The 23646-nt window shown below is 49.1% G+C and overlaps 1 protein-coding gene across 2 annotated transcripts in view; it reads right to left on the bottom strand.

The window, feature by feature from the left end:
• rcor1 (REST corepressor 1) overlaps positions 1-23646 on the bottom strand; it is a 41461-nt gene that overhangs the window by 4445 nt on the left and 13370 nt on the right. Inside the window, exons 3-12 of one of the 2 annotated variants that reach the window (XM_015350553.2) lie at positions 18428-18508; positions 9708-9760; positions 7482-7643; positions 6056-6174; positions 5745-5823; positions 5587-5637; positions 2138-2395; positions 890-967; positions 617-674; positions 230-465 (exon numbers count right to left, since the gene is read on the bottom strand). In XM_015350553.2, coding sequence (XP_015206039.1) covers positions 230-465; positions 617-674; positions 890-967; positions 2138-2395; positions 5587-5637; positions 5745-5823; positions 6056-6174; positions 7482-7643; positions 9708-9760; positions 18428-18508 — 1175 coding nt within the window. The remainder of the gene's footprint in view (positions 1-229; positions 466-616; positions 675-889; positions 968-2137; positions 2396-5586; positions 5638-5744; positions 5824-6055; positions 6175-7481; positions 7644-9707; positions 9761-18427; positions 18509-23646) is intronic. The other variant, XM_015350554.2, reaches the window with a different exon arrangement.

The following is a 23646-nucleotide window of genomic DNA, read 5'->3' as shown; positions in this document are numbered from 1 at the left end:
AAGTTACTGGAATATTACAGACTCATTGCCCACATGGGTTTAACAAACTGCAGCCTGTGGAGTGAAAATGTAGAAAAGCTGAGCTATTTTTGATTTGGAGGGGGATCCTATCACAGAGTGCCGTCGGCCTGAGGCCAGTGCTGGGAAGCCCCTGCCAGCACTGCAGCGCCTGGACACCTGTGCCCTGGGGCGCTAGGACTGGGCCGGGGGAAGGGGGGGGTTGTGCTACCTCCTCCTGCTCCTCGGGGGCCAGCTTGGTGGCGCAGGCCTCGGGCGAGGTGTCCATCTTCTCTCCCTCACTGCCGTTGGCCTCCTTGTCCCCGTGCTCCGCCTCCCACTCCTGCAGGACCTCGTCCAGGTTGAAGCGCCGCCGGTAATTCACGAAGAAGTTCTTCACCTGCACCACCGACTTGTTGCCGATGACATCGGAGATGGCCTGGAAGTCACGCCCGTACTTTCTGATCGCTGTGGGGGGGGTCAGAAGATCAGACAAAAAGCAGCTCTTTAACGCGCGCCCTCACTCACTTGCAGAACCAGTGCAGGCATCTGAAGCCTGACCGCATCCAAACACGTTTTGATCACAGTAGATCATTTATAGGGGTTGCCAAGACAATACCTTGCACAGCCAGGAGCTGCTCCTCTGTCGTCCAGCGAGCATTGAATTTCTGAGCCACCTGAGAGAGAAGGCGCAGGTTAATGCAGGACTGCATGGGTCTAAGGCCAGAGGACCGCGATGCCAGACAGCCTGACAGTCGTGAAGAACTATGGTACGAGGCCCAGCCATTTGTTTTCTCCAGTTTGAGCTTGCAAGCACACAGCACAGGGTCTCAGAGCAGCTCATGTCACCCTGGCAGGGCTGTGCATGATGGGAGACTGCAGCACACCATACCTCCGGCAGCCTGTATTCGTCCACTCCCGACTCCAGCTTCTCCTTCAGAACACTGTTGGTCTGTTTAATGCTCTGGATCTGCAGAGAAAGGTTCACAAATTTGCAACATTTCCACTACTTAGGCCAAAGCACAGCTGGGCATTTTCAGACTGCAAATAAGGCCCAAGATGCACCCATCACAAAGACATGTACATTTCTTCTAACTTTTCTTAAATTGATCCCTCTCTCCCACTAGTATTACAGACAGGTCTCAACCTAAGTATTCTCTTACTGAAAGCAGATTTCACTTGATCGTGATGCACAGGAAAGATTTTGCACTCAGCTCAGTTAAAAAAAGAAAAGACTGCAGTTCCGTGCCTTGCTTGCAAAGATGTCCATCACGTAATGAGGAAATTACACTCATTTCTGCTATAATGCATAATCGGCTATAAAGCGACTGATTTATGGGGGAATGATTTGTCCACCGTGCAGGAGCATGCTCAAGCATGCCGGCAGTAGTCACACATGTTGAGTAAATAGACTCGCGGGAGTCGCCTGAGCGTAGTGACACACTCGGGATGCTGGCGTGTTCTCTCACACATCGCCTTCAGTCTGTCCAACCTGCACACACAGCAGTGTCGTGCATCTTTGCTCATGCTACTACATGAGCCTCCCTTGGAAGGCTTTGCTCAGCTACTATCATTCTTTGTAAACACATATATAGGCCAGGGTGTGAAGCGGTCTGCTGGTCTGTGTGGTGCCAGTAAAAAGAGAAAAATACTCTTGAACAAAAGCTTGACGTTATAAAGCTTATTAATAAAGCTTCTTACAAAAACTGTTCTTGCCTATCCTCCACGGCAGAATTCCTCCTTGCTTAGTGATGTAAATACAGATGCCTTTTTTTATTATATTACTGTTTTCTGTTTGAACTTATCCCTAATGCACATTATTAACTTGAATGTATGTAGAAGCAATACATTCAAACCTATGATGTGAGCAATTACTATAGTAGTGTGAATCCAAACTCTCCACCGTTTAACCCTTTAACTCCCACTGAACCAGTGGTTCCTACTGCATGGTTTTCTGGAATCCAGTGGCTTTCAGGAGCACCACTGTAGCTCTATCTACTGTTTCTACTGGCATTCCTGTCACACCACTGACCGCCACTGCTACCGTTACACCCTAGAACTGCCCGACCGCCCACCTGCCTGGTGCATGTCCCACCCCGCCACCCGCCTCCCCACCCCCACCCCCCACACCCACACCCACCCTAGGGGCTCCCAGCCCTGCTGCCGCCCCCCCGTGCGCGAGCTGGGGGCTGACCTGCCGCTTGATGGACACGAGCTCCATGTCCAGCTGGCGCAGCACGCCGACGGCCGCCGTGGTGCTGCCGGACATGGCCTGCACGTCCGCGTGGCACAGGTGCATGCCCTTGGGGGGCTTCTTCTTGGCCCTGTGCAGGTGTTTGCCCGGGGTGACCTGCGGCTCCTTCTTCACCTGCACCGGCTTCTCCACAGGGCTGCCCTGCTGCAGGGGCACAGCGAGCAGAGGAGCAGACGTTAGGACAGCGGACAGGCGAGGAAATAAAGACATCCTTCCCCCAACAGGTCTCCTAACCCACACTCCAGCGTCTCCAGCTCTCAAAGCAAATGAAGCCGTTTTATGAACTGCAGTGTGATTTTTTCCCCACTTTTTTTTTTAATTTACAGAACAATGGGGTCTCGGGACACGCTCAAGACTGAGTGCCGTTCTAAAAGAAGTCCACCACCTTCTTTGGTTCACACTTCAACTGGTTGGGGCTGATACCGTTTCCACATCGGAGCGGTCCAATGACCTCATGGAAATCGGTCCACATACTAATAGCTAAAGCTGTCCGTGTTTAATTTTAGGAACGAAGAGGGCTCGAGCCGCAACACAAGGTCGTAAACGAGCAGTTTGGAGTCAAGGCGCCTGCTGGACAGCCTGGGTGTAGACTGGTCCTGCACTTCCTTGACCTGGAGAGGTGACCCAGACACCCCGGGCAATTCCCAGATTTTCCTTGCTTCTACATTTCCTTAACCTTAATGTTTTCTTCTCCTCTTGTTCCAAGCCTGTACAACTGGTAAAGATTACTCGGATCTTCATAAACAAGTTGAGAAGGGACTTTCTAGATATGCTCATAGTGTAAACAAAGCTTAAATCCCCCAGTGACTACAGGTGTGATTACAGGGAAGGGAAGCTGAGCAATGACTCTCGGTACATACAGGCACTGCACAAAGTCGCTATTTTCTTGCTTACTACAGTTCATGGTTTTGAACTGCAAGTCCTGTGTATTGAAGCATAGCACTTCAAAACCAAATGAAGCAGAACCATTATGTTCACTTCCCCTGAAACAAAAGTTTAAAACCCTCCTTTAAATTTTAAATACCGTTATAATGCATTGCAGTTTAATTCTGCAATATGAAAGGAGCCCTCTTCATTCCTAACATTAAACACAAAGAATGGCTTTAGCTATTAATGAGACAACACGCAATTTTAAAATGCCATTCTGTAGAGTAAGTCAGAGGGGCAGTGCGGTGGCTCTGTGGCTAAGGATCTGCGCCTGTGGCTGGGAGGTTGCCAGTTCGAATCCCACGGCTGGCAGAGGAATCCTACTCCGTTGGGCCCCTGAGCAAGGCCCTTAACCCCAGCTGCTCCAGGGGTGCTGTATAAATGGCTGACCCTGCGCTCTGACCCCCAGCTTCTCTCCCCGTCTGTCTGTCTCATGGAGAGTAAGCTGGGGTATGTGAAAAGAAACTCATAATACAAGAAATTGTATATGGCCAATACAGTGATCTTATCTTAGCTTGGATCAAAAGCATTGTGTGCAGTCTCATAGCTTCCCTGCAAATTCGGCACAGCCATTCCTCACTTCGCACCTCAAAACCCCAAATTTAAAGTAACAAAAAAACTGAACAAAACTATACTAACTCAAGAAAGTAAGGAAATAATAAATACTAAGTTGAAATTCTGAGAAATACAAGTTTTTAGAAAAATGGAAATAGATGTCAAGTTCTACTCCAGCTCTGACATACAGATTATAATCACGCAAAGGCTCAGAAAAACACACTGAATATCCATTCTGCTACCGCAAGCACCATTCTGTATCTGTGCAGTTTGTTGACAACAAAAGAGATTAAAATGAGTTGTGGATTAAAACAAATCTCCCCCCCACAACCACCAATTACAAAAAGGCACTACAAGTTTGTGTCATTCTACTGCAGCCTCTCCACTAAGCATTTAGCAGGTGGATGAGTTTTGATTTGATCCTGGTTTGTCCAAAATCCACAACAGGTCATGTAACATCACGCGTGAAGGGGAACTGCAGGGGGACCTCATGTGTTTTTACTGTGAAATGACTGATGAACATGTCCCCCATATTCTGGAATCTGTCAGATTTCAGCAGTCAGTAACATCGAGACTGTGTTCAGGAGTATTCAGCAATACAGGCAAGGTAATCTTATGACATTTAAATGAACACAGTTAAGTATTGTCGGTGTGGTCAGTCATTATTGAAATCTTCCATTTATATGGTGCTTTACTGTAGGGCACTGACACCAAATGGCATCACCCACCTGTGTGATGAGCAGATGCCATCCTGCTGCAACTACAGGGTAAATCAAGAATTAAGAGGGAACTTTAGGGAGGACAGACTCTACAATCTAGAGAGGAATTTTCCAAGGACTTATGAAAAGTTCCAAGGGATCTTTCATCTTTGGTCTTTAACATTGCACCTTGCAGAGCACAGTACAGGGGAATCAGTAGTTGAATATAAAGCTGGGTATTTTACTGCAGTATGACAGCAGTGCTCATCTGGGATCTGAACCTTCAAGATACAAGTCCAAAACCCTGGTCGCTGCTGTGACCACAGGCTCGTTTGAAATGTCACTATGTAAATGGGGAAAAAAAGTCCTAAATAGGGAACACAGAGCACAAAAGTCCTGTGCTATATATCCAGACTTCAAAAACCAAATGTTCTCAACCTTCCAGGCTAGCCAAGATTAAAATCCAGCCAAGTCCAGAAGAGAAATTAAGAAGACACCTTGAACCAGATGCCTGAATTTCAAAAGGAGGTGGACAACTGCAGGACAGCCGTGGTTTTTGGGAAAACGGGACGTGAAACTGAAACACCACCTGGGATTCCCCCACATCGCCCAGTCACAAGGACTTCCTCCCGGCTCCGGGAACCGCAGTTCCTACAGGGATTTTGCAGGCATGACAAGGCAGGTTTACACTGAGGAAGTCGAGGAAAGACTCTGCCCACCTCGGGATCCACAAAGTGGATCTGCAACTTCCCTCCAACAGAGAAGTCACAGGAGACAGCACATTCATGCATCCGCCTCGGGCTCCTAACGGATTTCAGGTTTTTCCGTCTCTTCCCGAGACACCGAGAGACCCACGGGCCAGGTAATGTACGTCGGTACCTGGACCCATACACGCCAAGGGGGAGGAATTTGGCCAGACAGTAGAGCCACATGCATGCCAACGACACTCATTTCTTCAAAACAAAGAGCCTGACTGCGTCAGCACCTTTCGAGCCAACTGACGTATCCTGCATAAGCTGAACTAACTCTGCAGACTGCAGGCTGAGACAAGGAAATGGAAGTGGTGCAGACGCAGTTCTTCAACAAAGACTGGAGAAGAGCAAAGCCGGACTCGGAAACGGCGCAGCGAAGCCCTTCCCGACGGCGAGGGCGTACCTTGGAGATCACCACGGGGTTCGGCTCCTGCTTCTCTGGTCCTGCTGCGCTCTGCAGAACGACACCGCGACTTGTTAAAATTCGAGGAGGAAAAAAAAAAGGCAGAAAACAATGCTGTAATGTCCCAAAAGTAAACCTGAAACAAAAAGTGTCCTTGCCTCTTTCTTTTCCTCCTTATTCGCGTCGCACTCTGCGTCACTGGGGTGATTGGCACTGTTCTCCTCCATTTCTTCTTCGCTGCAAGATAAAAAAAACACAAAACAGCCTTACCCAGCTGCAAGGACTCACGATTACCCCGCAGAAACAGAAGACCTGCACCCATTTTCCTCGTTTTTGCTGTGCAGGAGTCGACTGGGGGGGGGATGTTTCCCGACGGAGGACAGGTTCAGGTTTTCCCATCTGGGGCTCGGGATCGGGAGGGCCCTCTCCTCGGGGTGCTCCGGCCCGCGCGGCCAGGCGCTCGGCTCACCTCTCCTCCCTCTCCCGCTTCTGCTTGCGGGCGTGGCGGTCCATCACGCTGGTCCGGCTGCGCGTCTTCTTCCAGGAGTAGTAGAACTTCACCAGGCTGGCGATGGACTTGTCCGGCAGCTGCAAATGAAGACAGGCCCACAGTCACCGCAGGGGCACCGGTACCGACGCGCCGCCGAGACGGGGACTCGTGCAGCAGGGGAGACCTGCGGCATTGCTCTCGAGATCAGCCAGTAGTGTACAGAAACCACACTCCGAGCTCTTCTCCGCAGACCAGTCTATTACAGGAAAAAGGGGTGTGTTTAACAAAGTTAGCCTGGCGGCTGTAAGTGACTTCTTGATTTACTGTAGTATTTCCTTGAGGTTTCCTGCAAAAAAGTAGTTATTACACTGCAGTGTCGCAGATAATTCACACTCTTAGCACACAGACAGGAAATGGGTTGCACTAATACCTTGCGCTCCAGGGCCTGTTTAACTTGCATGTCAGTTCTTTGGTTTTCACAATCTCAGCTCAAAGAGAAGGAAATGTCTTATGGTTGTTGGGTTTATTTCTGCCTACCATCAAAAACGGCATTAAGACATGCTGGGCATCATCAAACCCATCACCATCCCTGCATGTTCTGAAAATAAAGATCCGTGACCCTTTTGATGTTATTCTGATGAAATGATTCAATGACTGACAGCAATGCTCTCTAATGGCTTTGACTGTTGCATAAACACTTCTCCTAATTAGGGAGAGCTGATCAGGCACAGGTGATGGGGTAGTTTAATCTGTCTCGTCAACCCTGGCGAGAAATCAAGGAATAAAAGCACAGAAAGGAACCAACACGTCCCCCCTTATCAAGAGAACGTTGTGGGGACATTGCCACGTTGGAGCAACACTGCAGGAGGACTCCCCAGCAATAAAGCCATCCCCTACTTTAACCATGAACCAAGTTTCTGTGTTGACACTGGTGGGTCAGAGTGTGGCACAACTGTGCAGGATGATGCACTGCTTGTCTCCAACAGACCCTTCAGCGGGGAGGCCTAAGGAAGATATTAAGGACCAGAGAGCCTCGTCCCCACAGAACCCCCACTTGTAGTCACTGCTGACAACCTGGCTGCGCAGGGCTACATGGAGCTTGCTGCTCCTCCTGGGGGCTCATCCCCACGTGCCAGCATTTGAGAAGGACAACCCCCCCTCCACCCCGTGCTGCTTGTGTAAGTGCCGCGTGTACCCTTGCAAGAAGAGAATGTGAATCATGACGTGGCTGCTCTAAATCGCCAGACTGAACATCATTATGGGAGGAGCTGGGATTTATGTCTCAGGGCCACACGAACGGGCACGCGCGGAGCTTGTCCGGGCTCAAGGCCGCCCCCGCACCCTGCTCGGAGCACGGGTCCGCAGGTGCAGCCGCGGGCCCCCCTCGCTGGCGGCCGCCTCTCACCATCTGCTGGATGCGCTGGAAGGTCTTGCCGTGGAAGCTGAAGCCCTGCTCGAACAGCACCCGGTCCTCCACGGTCCACTCGTCGGGGAAGGGGGTGAAGTTGGGCAGGTCGGCCAGGGACTTCTCAATGTTGTGCTTGTGCCAGAACAGCATCCCCAAGGCCTGCGGGGAGACGGAGCAAAGGTGTTCGGAAAACGGAAGGCTGTGTGTACACACACACTGGCATTTCATGACGGATAAAACCCTCCCTGATCAGTCCAGCACAGCCATTTTGCCCCGACATGCATCTTCTCAATCTTCTCGTTCTCTTTACTAAGCACACGAGAGCGTCGATAAGCACTTCATGGTAGTTTAAGTAAAAGTGAGGATGTCAGGATTCCCAGGAGAAGTACTTACTGGGAGCCCTGACTGATTACCAATCAGATATCATCAGCTCTTGAGACACTAAATATTAATTGGGCTGATGCCTTTATTCAGTGACCTGCATCTACACTGAGTCCACAACCTTAACCACTGCTCCACACTACACAGCTTGTATTATCAAAATTAGAAACTTTAACGAAAGCCAGATAATGAGTAAAATGTACACTTCTTTTTGCTTTTATTAATATAGTGCTTTCCGTCCCCAAAGGATCCCACAATACTTATCTTATAGGATGGGACCCCCTACTCAACACGAAGTGCTTAGCCAGACTGTACAAGTTCTGAATTCATCTGCTGTATCTACGCAATAGTGTACATCACTTCTTCATCTTCAAGGAAGCAAGCTTTAGGATTTTTCATTCCAACCCATCTCTGGAAACGGGCTGGGGGGTTGGGACCGATCTTAGACTGCACAGTCCGAACAGAAAGCTGTACTGGGCCGAGGATTGGAGCAAACGAGCCTGACAAATAAGACTCATTCTGGAGGTTGAGGGCGTGTCCCATATTGACAGGAACAGATCTTTTCCTCTGGAAAAATCTCTGAACCAAGTACATAAAAATTCTAAAAGGAATAAACAAAACCCAACTGAATGGACTTCAGAATAAAGTCCAGTGAAAGAAATGAGAGGACAAGTGGAAACAATTTGGAAGTGCATTTAAGACTGAGAACGAGAAGGACTTATTTACTTGTGGTAGTGGGGAACTACCCAGCCATGATGTTAGCATCGATACCCCGGTGTCCTTCAAGAAACAGCTGGATGAGGTCCTTTATCAATCAGCTACTAATTACCAAAAGGCCTAGATGGGACAAACAGCCTCAGCACTTATGATTTTAATGTCCTTAATATTCTCACTTTGAGATCTTTCAGTTCTTACTGCAAAATGATACACAAAACCTGTAAATGTGACTCATGGCAAAATGAGGAAGCAGACCATGATGAAGCATTCAAAAAAAGATCAAATCATCCAACATCCTGAAAAGGATTAGTTAAAACCCTTTCTATTTAATGTGCGCCAAAACCTGCTTTGGTTTAAGGGTCGTTGATTAAAGAACTCAACAGATGTATCAATAGCTGGCGCCATACTCCAGGCCCATCGCCCATGACTTCAAACTTCACGCTGGAGAACATCAAAAGAGCAAAACCCAGCACAACAAGGGTTCGTGGTGCCAAGACGAATCTTATCCAACAACGAGGTTTTAAGTTTGTTGGCCTGTAAATATTTACAGAACCGTGGTGAGAGAGCGAGTTCCCCCTTCTTGGGGGTGAGATTCAAAAACAAGAACCCTAGACAAATGTTTCGACTCCCTTTGAGCGAGAGGCCCAGAGAGTTTGCTGGCTGGCACGGCGCACGACTGCCAGGGCTGGAGCGGGTTTCTGTGAACCCAGTGGGCAGCAGCTCTGCCATGCGGGCATGGGCTGAAACAAGAAGGTGTGGGCCTTCTACTGCCACAAAGTCGCTCTCCTGATATTCATGTCATTGCAGGGATGCAGTCCTGCCAGCCCCCCTGGAACAGGAATGACTAAACTGGGGGGAGGGAAAGGGCAACAGAGGAAGAGACTAACCAGCACTGTAGGTTCTCAGGAGAGAATTCAGCTCAGCCCTTTCAACCAGGCAGCTGTATGGGACACCCACAACACAGAGGATCCCCAAAAAGGTGAAGGTTTTTCCTTTGTTGCAACGAGAGATCAGCCACACAAAGACATTTTGCACATGTATGCATTTATTGCGTTTATAACTAAAGCACCACAAGTGTTGAAAGGGATTCATGGGGGGGTAGAAGAGAGTAGAAATTGTCGTCACCTGCTCCATGTTGTAGCCATGCTTCTCTTTGGCAATCGTAATGTACTCATCCACTGCAATACAAGACAAACAAGATGGTTAGACAGGGTGCTAGAGAGACCGGCAACTCGGCCAAGTGATGCCTCCTTGAACAGACATCACACATCAGTCCCTCACACACCTGCTAGAGATGGCTGCTCACTCGTGGACTCGCCATGCACTAAAAGACTGGCTCTCAAACTTCGACCAGTTTGTGTTCCAGCCTTAAAAAAGGACGACAAGCTAGAACGTCCCCCGTTTTTTCCCCAGGTGGTGCATCTTTCTCAGCACAGCCCCAGAGGCACCAGAGACTCCCCGCATGACGGCAGCGGGAGGACAAGCACCACTGCAGAACTCCACCTGTCCAATCCCTACCCCGGGGGGGGGGGGAATCCCGGGATCGGCTCACGCGTGCTCCGAGAGGTCTGGCATACCCACACAGCCCAGCTCACGCCCCCTCCCCCCCCAGAACACCAGGGGCTGTCCCTGCGCCAGCCAGCATCCGCTCGCAGCTTGGCGCCGCTGTCAGAGCCCGCTGGTTTCACTGCTCCAGCTGGCGCCGGCCGCGCGCTCCAGAGCCGCCGCGCGCCAGAGCCCGCGACCCGGGCAGGCGCGGGGAGAGGGCCCGTCTCCGACACTCCTGCCAACCTGAGGCCGGGTGATTCCGAGCGCCCACGCCCTGTGCCGAACAGAGGACGCATTTCGGACGTTGGGGCCGTTGGTCTCGATCTTGCACGCGGGACCGCGAGCCGCAGCAGGGAGATTTACCGCTGTGACGAGAGAGCTGCGCTCCTGAAAGCGAAGCTAGGAAATATAACAACCCAATGACGTGAACAATCAGGACATTTCCATGCTACCTGCAAAACCTACCCCTCAAAATGCTCCCTACCCCCTTTGCAGAGTTCAGTAATAAGCCTTAAATATTAACAAATGAAGAGCAAAGACGTGTCTGGATCCAGGGAATCGTTCAGCGTTGTAGTCAGATGTGGACCATTTTCAGTGGTTTACCAAAATAACCCAGATTCAGTCTGCCGCATGTTCCAAAACATTTGTTTTTAGAAACTGGCGATACAGGCTGGGTAAACGAGTTCAAAATTTGACTGCCGAGTTTCAGGAAAACTGGAAAACAAAAACACCACTGTGCATGTACTGAGAAATGCTATGACAACCTTGGTGACCTATATGAAGAAAGAAGACGAATGGGATAAGCAATAAACTACAGAACGAAAAAAGTCCTATCGGGAAACGTCTCCAACTCTACGAACAGAGGTCTGGGTCTTTACCGAGTTTAGTCAGCCAGGCTGGTCTGAGCTCAGTAGCAACGCGCCTCAACACTGCAGACTCCGTTTCGAATGTGAGTGCCGGTCCCCCCCCCCACCTTCAAACCAGCCCAGGGGAATACACTTCGAAAAAGAGAACACTGAGTGCATTTCCTCTCTCTCTCTCTCCTTATTTCTGATGTAGGTCTACAGTTCTAACAGAAAAAAAATCTAAGTTTCCTGTATTCAAAAAATGCTAAAGTAAACCGGTTTGGTCTCAGAAACTGAATAGCAACCAAGCATTCTGACCACAGTGGAAATAACCCACTAGTGCAGTGTCTCACTACTTACAAATCGGCAGACCCAGCTCTTGAACAAGGAGCACTCTGGCTCAGTCTCGCAGGACTAAAAGCGCTGTATCACCCAGAGTCAACATGCAAAACGAGGGCAGGATATTAAAAAAAAAACTTCCTTAGATCAGGACAAGTGTCCAGATGGCCATCTGACAGGTTGCATCACAGTGTGGTATGGCAACTGCAGTGCTGCTGACCGCAAAGCCCTACAGCGGGTGGTGAAAACTGCCCAGTCCATCACCGAGGTTGCCCTCCCATCTATACAGGATATTTATGACAGACGGTGCTTGAGGAAAGCTCTAAGCATCATCAAAGACCACACACCCCAGCTACAGACTGTATGATCCTCTACCACCTGGAAAAAAGTACCAGAGCATTCAGGCCCGGACTACCAGACTCAGAGACAGTTTTTACCCCAGCACTTTCAAACTATTAAACTCCCAGCCTCTCTCACTCTCACCTATGATCCGAACCTCACAGTGCCTTCATTCTTACCAAAAACTCAAACACACATTGAAATCTACCGTACATGTCAAAAAGCTCACTACCCATAATTTCTATCCTTTTATTTCATTCTGTTGATGCATGTTTTTGCACATCTGATGTTGTTTTGCAAATTACCTGTAGCCTGTTGTTGTTTTGCACACTGCCTGTTGTCTCTGTCTTTCTTTTATTATACAATTGTATTGTTGTTTTTTGGTACTACGTATCGTCTGAGAGCTAGCTAAATAGCATTTCATTATACCATATACCTGTATATGAGTATAATGACAAACTTGATCTACACTTCAAATGTTCCCAGAAAGAGCCCTGTACTGCTTTCTTATTCGGGCTAAGGCTTCATATATCTCCCTGGAAAGGCAGATACTATACAGAACACCTCGTCACTCAAGGTCAGTTGCACATGTACAGACTGCACTCCCACATCTTACCTAGCTGAAATGTTTGATCATGGTTTTCAACAGCATTTTACCCTGGTGTCGTAGCTCACTTCCACTCCTGAATTCTAGCATCACCAAGTCCTTCAATAACTACTCGATTCCCTCTCCTGCATGCCTTTGATTGTCAGGTTAAAGTCTCTTATTAAAAGAGACTGTCGGCAGATGCATTCCTAATGGCAACAGATATGTTTATTGAAGTTGGCTTGAAACAAATCTTCCGTACTTCATTACTCTGTATACTCCATACTTCATAAATCATAGGTATCTAAACTCACTTAACTGAACAAATTTCTCCCTTGTCCCACAGCTAAAGTACTCACTCTTTACGAGCCCTGAACAAGACAAGTGTCTCCACTTCAAGGGCCAGAGGAAACCCCTGCTCTACCCTCATTTCACCAGTGGGGGTATTTAAAGAGAAGGCTAAATGCATGTGGGGGAGAACATAAAATAGCAAAGGTGCTAATGCAGAAATCATATAGAAGGTATTCAGACATTTGAGTCAGAGAGAAAAGACTTCCTGCGAAAAAACTCAAAGGCTTTACAGAGCAAAGAGTTCAGAGAACTTAGAGACTGAGCGTCAGTCAGGTGTCAAACTATAAGTCAGGTGGTTTACTCTGCACAACTGAGCTGTGAAGTCCCTGCACTCATCATAGACAGAGCAACACACAGGACACTATGTCACTTATCAAGAAGATTACAGACCTCAGCACAGATTGACAACCAAGGGGACTTTCTGTGGCAAAAACGCCCTGCTGGCTATTATGAGCAGCTAAAAACAACCCAATCAGATCTTTCTATGAATTAACCTCTGGCCAGATAAAGCTGAAAATACAAAGATTGGAAAGATGGTGAATCGACGATTCAACAGATCTGAGCTGCACGAGTAATTCACACACACACCGAGAGCTTCAAGAAAGGAAATCTGGCAGCGCGCTGAGTCAGCGCTGTCGACAGAATTCAAAGCGTGGGGAGTGGGAGGAGAGGGTGGCCTTTTCTGCATCCCCTTTGATGGTAAAAAGGAGCCGAGTCAATGAATCGGAATCCAGCAGCTTCAGGTTACCAGGATACAGAGGCTTTCGGAACGTGACGATGCACTTGCTGGAACTCATAGCACGATGACATGTACAGTATTCTAGCAAAGGTATCAATTTCGATAGATTGCGCCAACGGGTGGTTTTTCTACATGTAAAGTGGTGCAAGATGAATCATTTCAACTTGATTCAACTAACGATATGAGATGGGGGGATAGTTATTCAATTTGTAAGCTGGGACAGCGATGAGGCAGAGAAATCCGAGGTACCACAGATTGCTTTGGGGGGGGGGGCACCTCCAGTCACCCGACTCGCGCAGTGGGCACCAGGCCAGGTGATCACTCACTGATGTACCTGATGAGAAAGAGACAGAAGCTCGACTTGAGCATCTTTGAAGACGAGAAAGTTCCCCTGAAAGCATTCAATGTCACCAATCTCCCAGTCAGAGAAAAAAATGGGTCAGAGCCAAGTGATCCGGTTCTGGAGAACTTCTTGAAATCTTGGAACTCCAGTCAAATACCATGCAGAGGAAACAAGTGCAGTTGTGCTGCACTGGCCACACATTCACCATTTCCTCCCAGACACTGCAGGCTCCCTGCCTGCCTCGTGTACAGCACTGAAGGGTTTGCGCAGATTAGACTAACCCCATTCCCACAGGGACCGGAAGGAAAAGTCCAAACCCGGCCCAAAGTAACTCGGGCTGCTATCACCCTCAAAACTCCCTTGAGATTGCTCAGGCATTGTACAAGCCTGCTCTGTGAGTCAGGGACGGGTGGATCATAGAGTTTTCCAGTGAGGCCTGTGTTGTTTGCGAGCAACAGGAGATTTGTGGGGAATCTGGTGCTAAATCATTCACAGATGACCCGATTCTGGGCATCTACAGTCTGTGAATCACGCGCTACAGAGCAGCCACTCCAGTGACACTGAAAATCAGCCCCGATCCAAGCTTTTTCCTTATTTTTTTTAATTAACAGCACATGAGCATCAGTGGTCAGAGGCTCTGGACTGGAAGGTTGTGAGGTTAAATGCCAGGTGGCACACTGCTGCTGCACTCTAAAGTAAGATCACTCCAATAAATGCCCTTCTGTGTCTGTCTCTCTCCAGGTCTTCCCAAGGAATGAGAATTTGTTATTTTGAAATAGGTGATTAAAAGAAAAAATGGTCTTTTCAACTACAAAATGCATCCCCTGCTCACTGTCCCACAATGGCACAGAACAAAAATGCTCTTCGACCTGTCCTCTAGTTTGGCAATAACTTATCAAGCATAATAAGGGAATGAGCCAGGTCTTTTTTTTGAACGATATGACAGGGGCTTATGCTCATGCGTGCGTGCTTGAGTTGCACTACAAATCTGTTAGCCTGCAAAATTGCTGATGGGAGTTAAAGATGCTGGTTTAAAAGAGCTCAGAAATTCAGCTGCCCGGCAATACCAAATATCCACAGATCTCAGAGAGGGCAACAGCATCTAGTCCGGTGCGCTAGAATTTTTAGATCGTAGGGTGTTCGCCATGTGTGGGGCTCAAAAACTACAAAAGGTAAATCACCCATAGCACAGTTTATAGTTACAAATGAGAACGGTGAGAAACAAGCAGTAACATATGGACAAGCAGAATTCATGATGGAGAATAAAAGTGGTGCTTTTTTATGCCAAGACGTGGGCGAGATGAAAAAATGTGATTCAAGATTATTCGCTGGGATTCCTCAGAAAGCAGCATTCTGACTTGGAACAATAAATCTGAAACCAGATGAGAAAGGCGACTAAAATGCACAGTCTCTGGTCGCTTGCAAGCTCTCTCAGCTATTTATGTAGCATTTCCCCCCCCAATTTTCTCCTTGATACCTCGTCAACTGAAATCTTCATCCACCGGCAAAAAGAAGAACGCCTCTCCCAGGTCTTCGACGCTTGCTCGCCTATTTTCGGGACGGCTTTTTTTCAAGCTCACGAGCAGATGTGACATTCTAGAGCTAGGTTTAATTTAAATAAACAGGACATTCCCTTGTAAACGTGGGCTCAGCTGAGTTTGTTTGCTTTTACAAGGAAAAAAAACTTTTCCCGACAAAATCTGTAAGCATTTAAGTTACAAATGTATGTTTTAAGGAGAGAAAATACGGCACATTTAGGCTTAGCTTTGCAAGTGAAACCCAGGTTTACTCGATGCTTAAAAAAAACGCAGCGTGCTTTGCACTGGAGTTCAAAACCCAGCCGGAGGGCGCCCTTCGACTGTCCAGACAAACTGCCTCGAAGAAAGTTTTTTACGTCCTGACAGAGAGGACAGACCTGCAGCTCTCTCTCCCCCACCAGGCGGTGACTATGAACTCCCCACACGCATCGGTTTCACCCAGGGACCGGTATAGCGCCCACCTGGCGGCTCACAGCACTGGGGTTTCGGTGAGGAGCTCGGAGGGACAGCACCATGCCCAGGGGAGATGCCCCCCCCCGCGCGGGCCCCCCTCCTCCCCGAGAGAGGACCCGCTCTGCTGCGGCACGTTTCAGAGCAGGCGGCCGCCTCGCCTCCACTCCCCTGAACCACCTGCCAAGTCCACGTCCCTGAAGGCGCTCAAGCTTTTCCCCAAGGGTGGCGGGAGCGTGGAACGAGCTGCCCAGCCACGCCGTCGAAGCCGTTATCCCGGCTTACGGCTGGATGAGATACCGTGATCAATCAGCTGCCCGCTAGCCAATGGGCTGGAAGGGCTGCATGGCTCCTCTCGCTTGCAGGGCTCTGCCGACCGAGCTGGGGGACACAGGAGGCACAGCCTGTGCAGGCACAAGCATGCAGCCAGCTCGCTGGCCAGCCAGGGGCAGGGTTTAACAAGCACACCATACCCCCGGGGGGGTGGGCAAGCTCAAGACGACCTGGATATCTTAAGCCGTATCACCCATGACCCCGTGGAACGCTGGGTACCTGAAAGCTAACAGTACAGGTCTCACCACAGTCCTCACAAAATGACGGTATAGGGTTTGAAAAAGTCTGCTGATTCAATTGGGCATCGGTGACCCCAAACGGGGGGACATATAAATGGTGAAAGCAGTCTAAAAATAAAGGAGAAAAACATAGCTTCCACGCAATCCCACTTCACTCTCAGATTGAGTACTTAGCAAAGGCTGAATACAGCTGAGCAGCAGGGCCTCCATGTCCCCAGAGAAAACCTGCCATCTGGTGGTTACTACATCACATGACAGGCAAGACAGCTGCACTTCCAGAGCGCCTCAGAACACAGCAAATAGACTTTAATGGCTCTCTCTCCAAGCCCTTTAGTTTTACACCAAAATGCATGTCCCAATGAGCCAGCAAAAGAAGCTCACCTTTAAAATGTCCAACAGAAATTTTAAAAAATGTGCAAGGTCCATGTTTTCACACTCGTGTCCAGTTGTGGACACCCCCAGCACCCCCCACCCTTCCCTGCCCAGGTGCAGACAGGTTATGCAGGCTACCTCATGCTGTCGAGAAGCATGGCGAGTCGTGATCCAGTTAAATCACAGAGCTCAGCTGGAATGAAAACCAGCATGTCAGGGTGACTCGACAGGACTGGAGCTGCAGATGGCAGTAGCAGCACAAGGCTGCCCTCTAGTGGTCAGTTCAGAGAACAGCGTATTCGCTGCTTGGCTCTGGAGAAGACGCACTGAAAAGCCCCTGAACCCCAGCAGCTAACTGGAGAGCAGCTAGTTTGCAGGCTAACGCGGGATCCTGAAGCAAAAAAGTGAAGCTGCTGTTAACTCCAATCCTGGGCCCAAACCTCAGCTTCAGTTCTAAAGCTGAACTCCGGGTCTTGAGAAAGCAGTTTGCCAGATCGGCATTTCTCAGTTGGTGAAATTCCCCTACTCCGCCATGTCTGGTGGGGGGTGATTTTCAAGTCATGCGGTGGTAAGTTATCATAACGTGCTCGTGCCAGTGATGTACGGGGGAGGGGGGAGGTGCACTGCAGGGCTTTTAGATTTAGTCAAGCGTGCTGACTCGGTGGGAAATCGGAACAGGCTGGGAAACATGGTTCCATGGCTCTTTAAACTGCACACCTTTGGAAAGTGTTAAACTGGCCCGTTTTGGGTGATGATCAGCTGAGGTACAAGGGAAACCCTGGAGACACTAGGGTGATCCAGGACCCGAGCTGTGCACCAATCCTATACCCTTCACCCCAGTGCTGCCTGCTCTAGCCCCTTCCTTAACCCCAACCCCTTCTGGGCACCAGAGCCAGAACACTACCCCTCCCTGCCCCCTCTGCTGCAGCAGGGAGGAAGCCCCCTGACAGCTGTTCCGAAGCGCCAGGCCTGAGGTCAGGTTACTGCGCAGGCAACCATGTGACTGGCGAGGCACACCCCTGCTCCCAGCGGCAGCCCGTACAGCTTGTGTCCCCAGGCTGGGCGACAGGCCCCTGCCTCCTTCACCCGGTTTACGGCCCTCTCTTTATGTGCTTGAGGTCTCCCTCTCCAAGCCTGTGCACTGGCTCTGCTCACTGGGGCTGGTTAACTGCGTGGGCCGACTCGGTCTGGATACTACACATAAAAGGCGCAGGTTTTGGTAACTTTCCTCATTGGGTGTTCTGGGCTAATGCAATTTAGTCTGGCCCTTATGAGACACGTGGGAGTTATTTTGACTGCTCTCAGAACATCAGAAGCACTACAAAACACGATGGGCCCATGCAGCATGTACTCGCTTCGAGCACACACAGAAGTGCTGGCCAATTGTACTGGCAAATCTTTTAACAATAAGGGTTTAACTTAAGCTTCCGATTCGCATACAAACAGGCTGTAAAGCTGCAGGCTAGCACTGAGACGTCTCTGTCTCCCTGGCACGGAGAGACACCGGAGGAGGTTGTTATCTCCCGACTTTCAAAAGAGGTATTAAAACTAATTTTTCCCAACACAGATGCACAAACCTCACAAGCACAAAGTGTCGTCACCACACACCTTCAGAGGCTGATGGTGTAATTCTTAAAATTAAGAAAGCTGGCCCTCCTCGCACTCCCAAAATGCTCCGTTTCTTTACACCATCGGCAAAATTTACACATCCCACACTTAAAACCTTTCAGCACCCCCCCTGCTCCCCCCTAGAGCGTATCCCCAGTGCAGCTCAGGAGGATCCAGGCGTGTAGGCAGGCAGGTGCAAGAAACGGTTAACTCACACTTGGCTTCTGCGAGGTTCTGGTTAGGAGACCACACCAGCATTCCCAGGTTCTCCCTCTCCTGGCAGACCTTGGCCAGCTCTGTGGGGAAACAAGCAACAGAGTCAGAAATTCGCACTCCAGCGTCACCGCCCGGACCCCCGCACGCGCACAGAGCCTCTTCGTCACCGTGAGAGACAGCTCGTTAATAAACACGTCTGAGAGGCTGAAGCCCAGAAGAAAAGAGAACAGGAAAGTCACCCTGAGTCACCCTGGCTTCTGTCATCTTCAGTAGCTCAAGCATCTGTCTTTTTAAGCTTTCCAACGAGGGATGGTTTGCTTTTGCGACAATTTTTTAAGGCTTGCTTGGAGACAAATTTCACTGGGCTATCCTGTCCTGTAGGCCACTGAGTGTATATTTTCTAGGTCTTGTTAAAGCAGCACAACCGAAGAGCTCAGTGAAGTTGGTCAACTGGTCCACTAACGAGCAGATTTAGGTCAGTAAGAGCTTGAATTAAAATCTACAGACATATCGGGCTCTCCAGAGCTGGTCCTTCCTGGTTTATAGGCAAGCCCAACAGCATGTATATGTGCAAGAAGTGTCCTCCTAAGAAGACCCAGTGAAATGGATGGGTTATTACAGCAGTCACAAGATGAAACGCTCTCAAATGAGAAATGCTCCCAAGTGCAATTTCAGGGAAACAAAATTAGACTTCCACTGCACAGCAGGATGATCAATTTCAGGACTTGTGAGCCGCAGGTTCCTGCAAATCCAGTTACGATGAAGGAGAAAACGCAAGGCAGCCAAGACTGCATTTTTCACAAATTAACTAGAAGTGAAGGCCCAAGGTAGAAAATTCCAGCACCCCCATCATTTAACACCTGGAATGGATGAGACCTCAGTTGGCTCCATTTCCAATCCCTGGTAACATTACCTGCAGAACCCCGACTGCAAACAGCCACATCAATAGAGCAAGCACACACACTTCCACTGCGGAAAAAGGCTGAATTCTCACGATGCACAGGGAAGCATCATTAATACCGGGGAAAGCAGCAGCTCGCCCTGCAAGCCCTCCATCGGCAGTGCCCCACTGCCACCTCTCAGACAGGCCACGTGGGGCTGCGGGACCAACCGCCAGCTGGGCTCGCCGTTCAGACTTCCGGGTTCGAAATAGAACGAGACCCTCTGCTGTTTGTTAGCGCTGCCGTCAGCAAGATTAGAGGACACTCGGCCCCCTCTTCCCTTGCAGGTGGGGTGCACAGTTTCAGCCAAGGGACTTTTCAAGGTGGATCTCTCTCTCTCTCTCAGGGAGGGAAAACGAGGACGAGAGCACAAGTTCCCCATTGGCTGAGGGGAAACCTGAGAAGGAGCCGCTGACAGAAGTTTGCAGGCCGAGCATCACTGTAGAGCAGCCTTGGCATCAACTACAAGAGCCGTCCGGGAGCGCAGCACAGCTTCTGATCTCCTGGAAGGGCATATCGCATTACGCACTTTTGGTGTACATTGGCCTGTGTGGTTTTACTTTTCACACGTCAGTGCATCACTAGATAAGCCCACAGCCTGGGCTTAAAGAGGACACTCGTGTCTAGAGGGAAGAAGGCAGCGCATCACTCACTGTGAGTGACAGAGCGCACAGGTTCACCTGACGACATACTATACCTGGAACAAACATCTGGAGCTCACTGGCTTTAGCGCCACTGTGCTCTGCCCATGCAGCTACCAACACGGAGAGCAGAGAGCACTGGCAACGTCATCCACAGCCAGCTCTGAAGCAATTAGGATCAATCACGTTCCAGAATTACAGCTTACGCCACTTAAGAGTAGCTGGCAAGCTGGCTGCAAGTCGCTCATTTAGAAGCAAACCCAGCTGTACTGTAGTTCCTCCTGATACAATGCATCCTTTCAACACACGAATCTCCAACAGCCTCGCAATTGTTCATGTCTTTAGGCAGGACTTTAAAACCTTGAAAGCATCAACGTGGCTACAGTTTAAAAAAAAAGTGAAGACCCAAGACTGCCAAATGTGGAGTTCCCCCCCAAAAAAAACTAAAGTGCTCAATTGTTCTCTTCTGGATTGAATGTCTTCCTCACACTTTCGGCTATGAAACCTGATGGACAGGCACGTGCTGGTACAGCTTGCTGAAAATTCAAATTACGCACTCAAACCCCCACCTGTAATGAGGGCGCTGTCCATTAGGGTGAAAGAGACGCCTCTCGCTTGTGTAAGACAGGACGACGGGACTTGAGCTAGGCCCACAGTCACCCCCACACCGCAGACACTGAGAGAGGCACACAACAGCTGCAGCACTACACAATGAGGCCAGTGAGAAAAGCCCACGGTCACTGAGACAGGTTGCCAGTGTGAACAGTTATTGACCCCACGCCTGCTGAAAGCCAGTGCTGTTCAACATAACCAGCGATTCCAGTCCAGCCAGGCTGCAGGAGAGAAGGAAGGGCAGGACAGCAGTTTCGCAGTGCCTCGCAGCCCGCGTGCCTCCAGACACTGCCCAGTGTGGCGAGGAATTCTGGAAAGGTCACGCAGGAGAGAAATAAATGAAGAAACCCAATCTCACTTCCGCAGACGAGCGCCGTGGAGTGACCGAAAGGCGGTGGCGCACCACCACAATCGGGACAGGGGCCACGCTCGGATATGAGTCACGTGAGAGTTGTGTGGGGGTGCAAGTTCAGCCTTTGAAGGTCTGACGGACAGGAAAAACAAAAGCAGAGAACGTCCGAGAGCAGCTGAGCCCCAGCCCCACGTGTGGCGGTGAGAACCGACCATGGACTTCCTGTCGAACACGTCAAACAGAGAGAAGCTCCGCTTCTGATAAAAATAAACTCGTTTAGAAGTGGCTTCTCACAGCACTTGACAGTAAGAAACAAGGACACCGCATGAAGAGGTAATGACATGGAGGGTTTGGAAGACAGTAGGAAACCAGAGACAGAACCAGTTAAATAAAAGGGGGGAAAAGTGCTCAGGCAAGGTGACTGATATTCTTAGGGATAGAATTCCACAGCTTTGGGGTACAGCAGGAGAAGGCACCGTCACTCGGAGCAGACAGGTGGCCACAATTACACAAACACAGGTTGCGAGGTGGGGAGTAGGACGATAGTAAATCAATATATCTGGATATTGATCATATTAATGATGTGCTCGGGCTGGTGACATAAGTAGGGGAGAAGCATCCCGATTTAGTTAACGTGGGCTGTGGAAAATGTTGAGAAACACTGCAGTCGTGTACAGAACAGACATCAGACTCCGAGCCATCATTCATTTCTAAACGAAAGCAAGCCCTTGCTCTGTGCTGGACTCAATAGCCAAACAATCTTGCAGCCGGAAAGCAGTCTAGCCTCCGGAGGTTTCACAGCTGGGTTTGTCTTGTTTTGTCCTGCAACACTAGGCCATAAAAGGACTGCTAAAAAACAAACCAACATTAACGAGCGCTACCCTATCAGCTGCTAAGAAAAAACACCCACAGTGAACATCTCGCTAAAAGACATTCTACAGAATACTTCTCAGTAGGACTTAATCTATAAACCTTTTTAAATCGACCAGAACTTCAAACTCAAACCATTTTTACATCGTAAATTGGAAGATATAGATTTGTTTACTTTCTTTGAGCAACAAAGAAAACAAGAAAACTAAAAAAACTAAGCGCTAGCTATTATCTACAGAAGCGTTCAAGCAAGGGAGATTTTTATCAGCTCAAAGCTGGTGGCTGAGCTTTGAGATCATAAGACTAGGTAGACATTGTGCAGTTATTTCAGACTGCATTGTGAATTGCTGGAAACAGTACTATTATAAGAGTTATTGACTACTGCCTGCTAAAAACCGTGCCTCAACCATGGGTCTGGGCACCCCCAATATTTCTACAACACTGCCAGCAACTGTCTCCAGAAACAGGTAAATCTTTCTACCCCAAGACTATCATTCGATCGGCTATTAAAAGTGCATTTCTGAAGTGCAGTTTTCTTGACCCACATAGCCATCTATTGTTTATTTGAAAAGGCATCTTACTTACACTTCTCAAGTTTGACAAACTAAGGTTCGGAGAGACAGACAGATTCATAGCACTCCTTTTCTTTATCCAGATCCTGTTTTTAACCACTTCATGGAGTGCTTTCTTTTCCTTTACTTTGGTTTCGGCTGAATGTTGACTCATTTGAGCGGCATTTTGTTTTATTGACAATTTCGGGATTAAGTTGTTCTGCGCTATAAATGAAACATTTTTTAGACTTGCCCTGAATACTCCGATTCCACATCTATCATATCCCGGTCTTAAAATGTCTTTCCTTCAAAGCCTGCTTTTCTGAAACGACAGTTTCAAAGTTTGCTTCAGGGCACTCCACACTTTCCCAGTTCCCTAATGGTTTTCTCACCTCTTTGCCTCACTCAGTCCTGAAGATTTGAAAAGACAGGTTGATACACACAGTTCGTGCTGTAGGTGTTCGACAAACGAAGAAAACAGTCATTAACCAGGTCCACCAGTTCAGTTTCTGCTACTGAAATTCCTGTCCCCCCCCCCCAATCTATATGTAGGGAAACGAAAAGTTGCTCTCACAAACTACTTGTGCACAAACTTCTTAATTTCATTAATTATGATTCATTGCGGTTTAACATCTTGATTAGCAGAACTATAACCAACGTCAACAGCTGGCTTCTCTGTCATTAGAAAAGAAATTCCCGATACAAGAAACTGTATACGGCCAACAAAGTGATCTTATGACCAACAAGCACAACAATTGCTTCACTTCCAGACCCACAGCCAGACTCTTTTTCTTCCTTAGCAACGTGTGCCCGATAACACTGCATCTGTATTGTGGTGTCTCAGTCAGCTCCGGGTGACCCTTCTCGCAGGAAGTCTCTCATTGTAAGAGCTTCAAAAAGCAGGAAGACAGGAGAGGAGAAAGAGAGGAGAGGACATGCACGCTTGCCAAAACAGCTTCAACGTCCATTCCCCACAGAGCTCTACCAGAGCCCCCTCATTGTTCTTCTCCGAGAAGCCAATCTGTTAAATCTTTCAAGATATATTCCCAACACTCCTCCCCGTCTCGTTCGCCCAGCGACTCCTCTCCTGTGATGCGCCCTCCCGAGTCCCGCGCTGCTCCGGAGCGCCGTCTTGGCTTCCCGTTTCTTCCTCCGTGGAGGGCGGATTCTACAACTGCCCCAGTTTCCTCCCCCCGCCGGGGCAGTCTCGGCCACCTCCAGCGGACAGGCCCGGTGGCTGCCTTCACGGCC

This window comes from Lepisosteus oculatus, chromosome 8, assembly GCF_040954835.1.
Source record: "Lepisosteus oculatus isolate fLepOcu1 chromosome 8, fLepOcu1.hap2, whole genome shotgun sequence".
In the NCBI taxonomy this organism is placed as follows: Eukaryota; Metazoa; Chordata; class Actinopteri; order Semionotiformes; family Lepisosteidae; genus Lepisosteus; species Lepisosteus oculatus.
The sequence above is the reverse complement of the archived record's forward strand: the minus strand, read 5'-3'. Positions and strand labels throughout refer to the sequence as shown.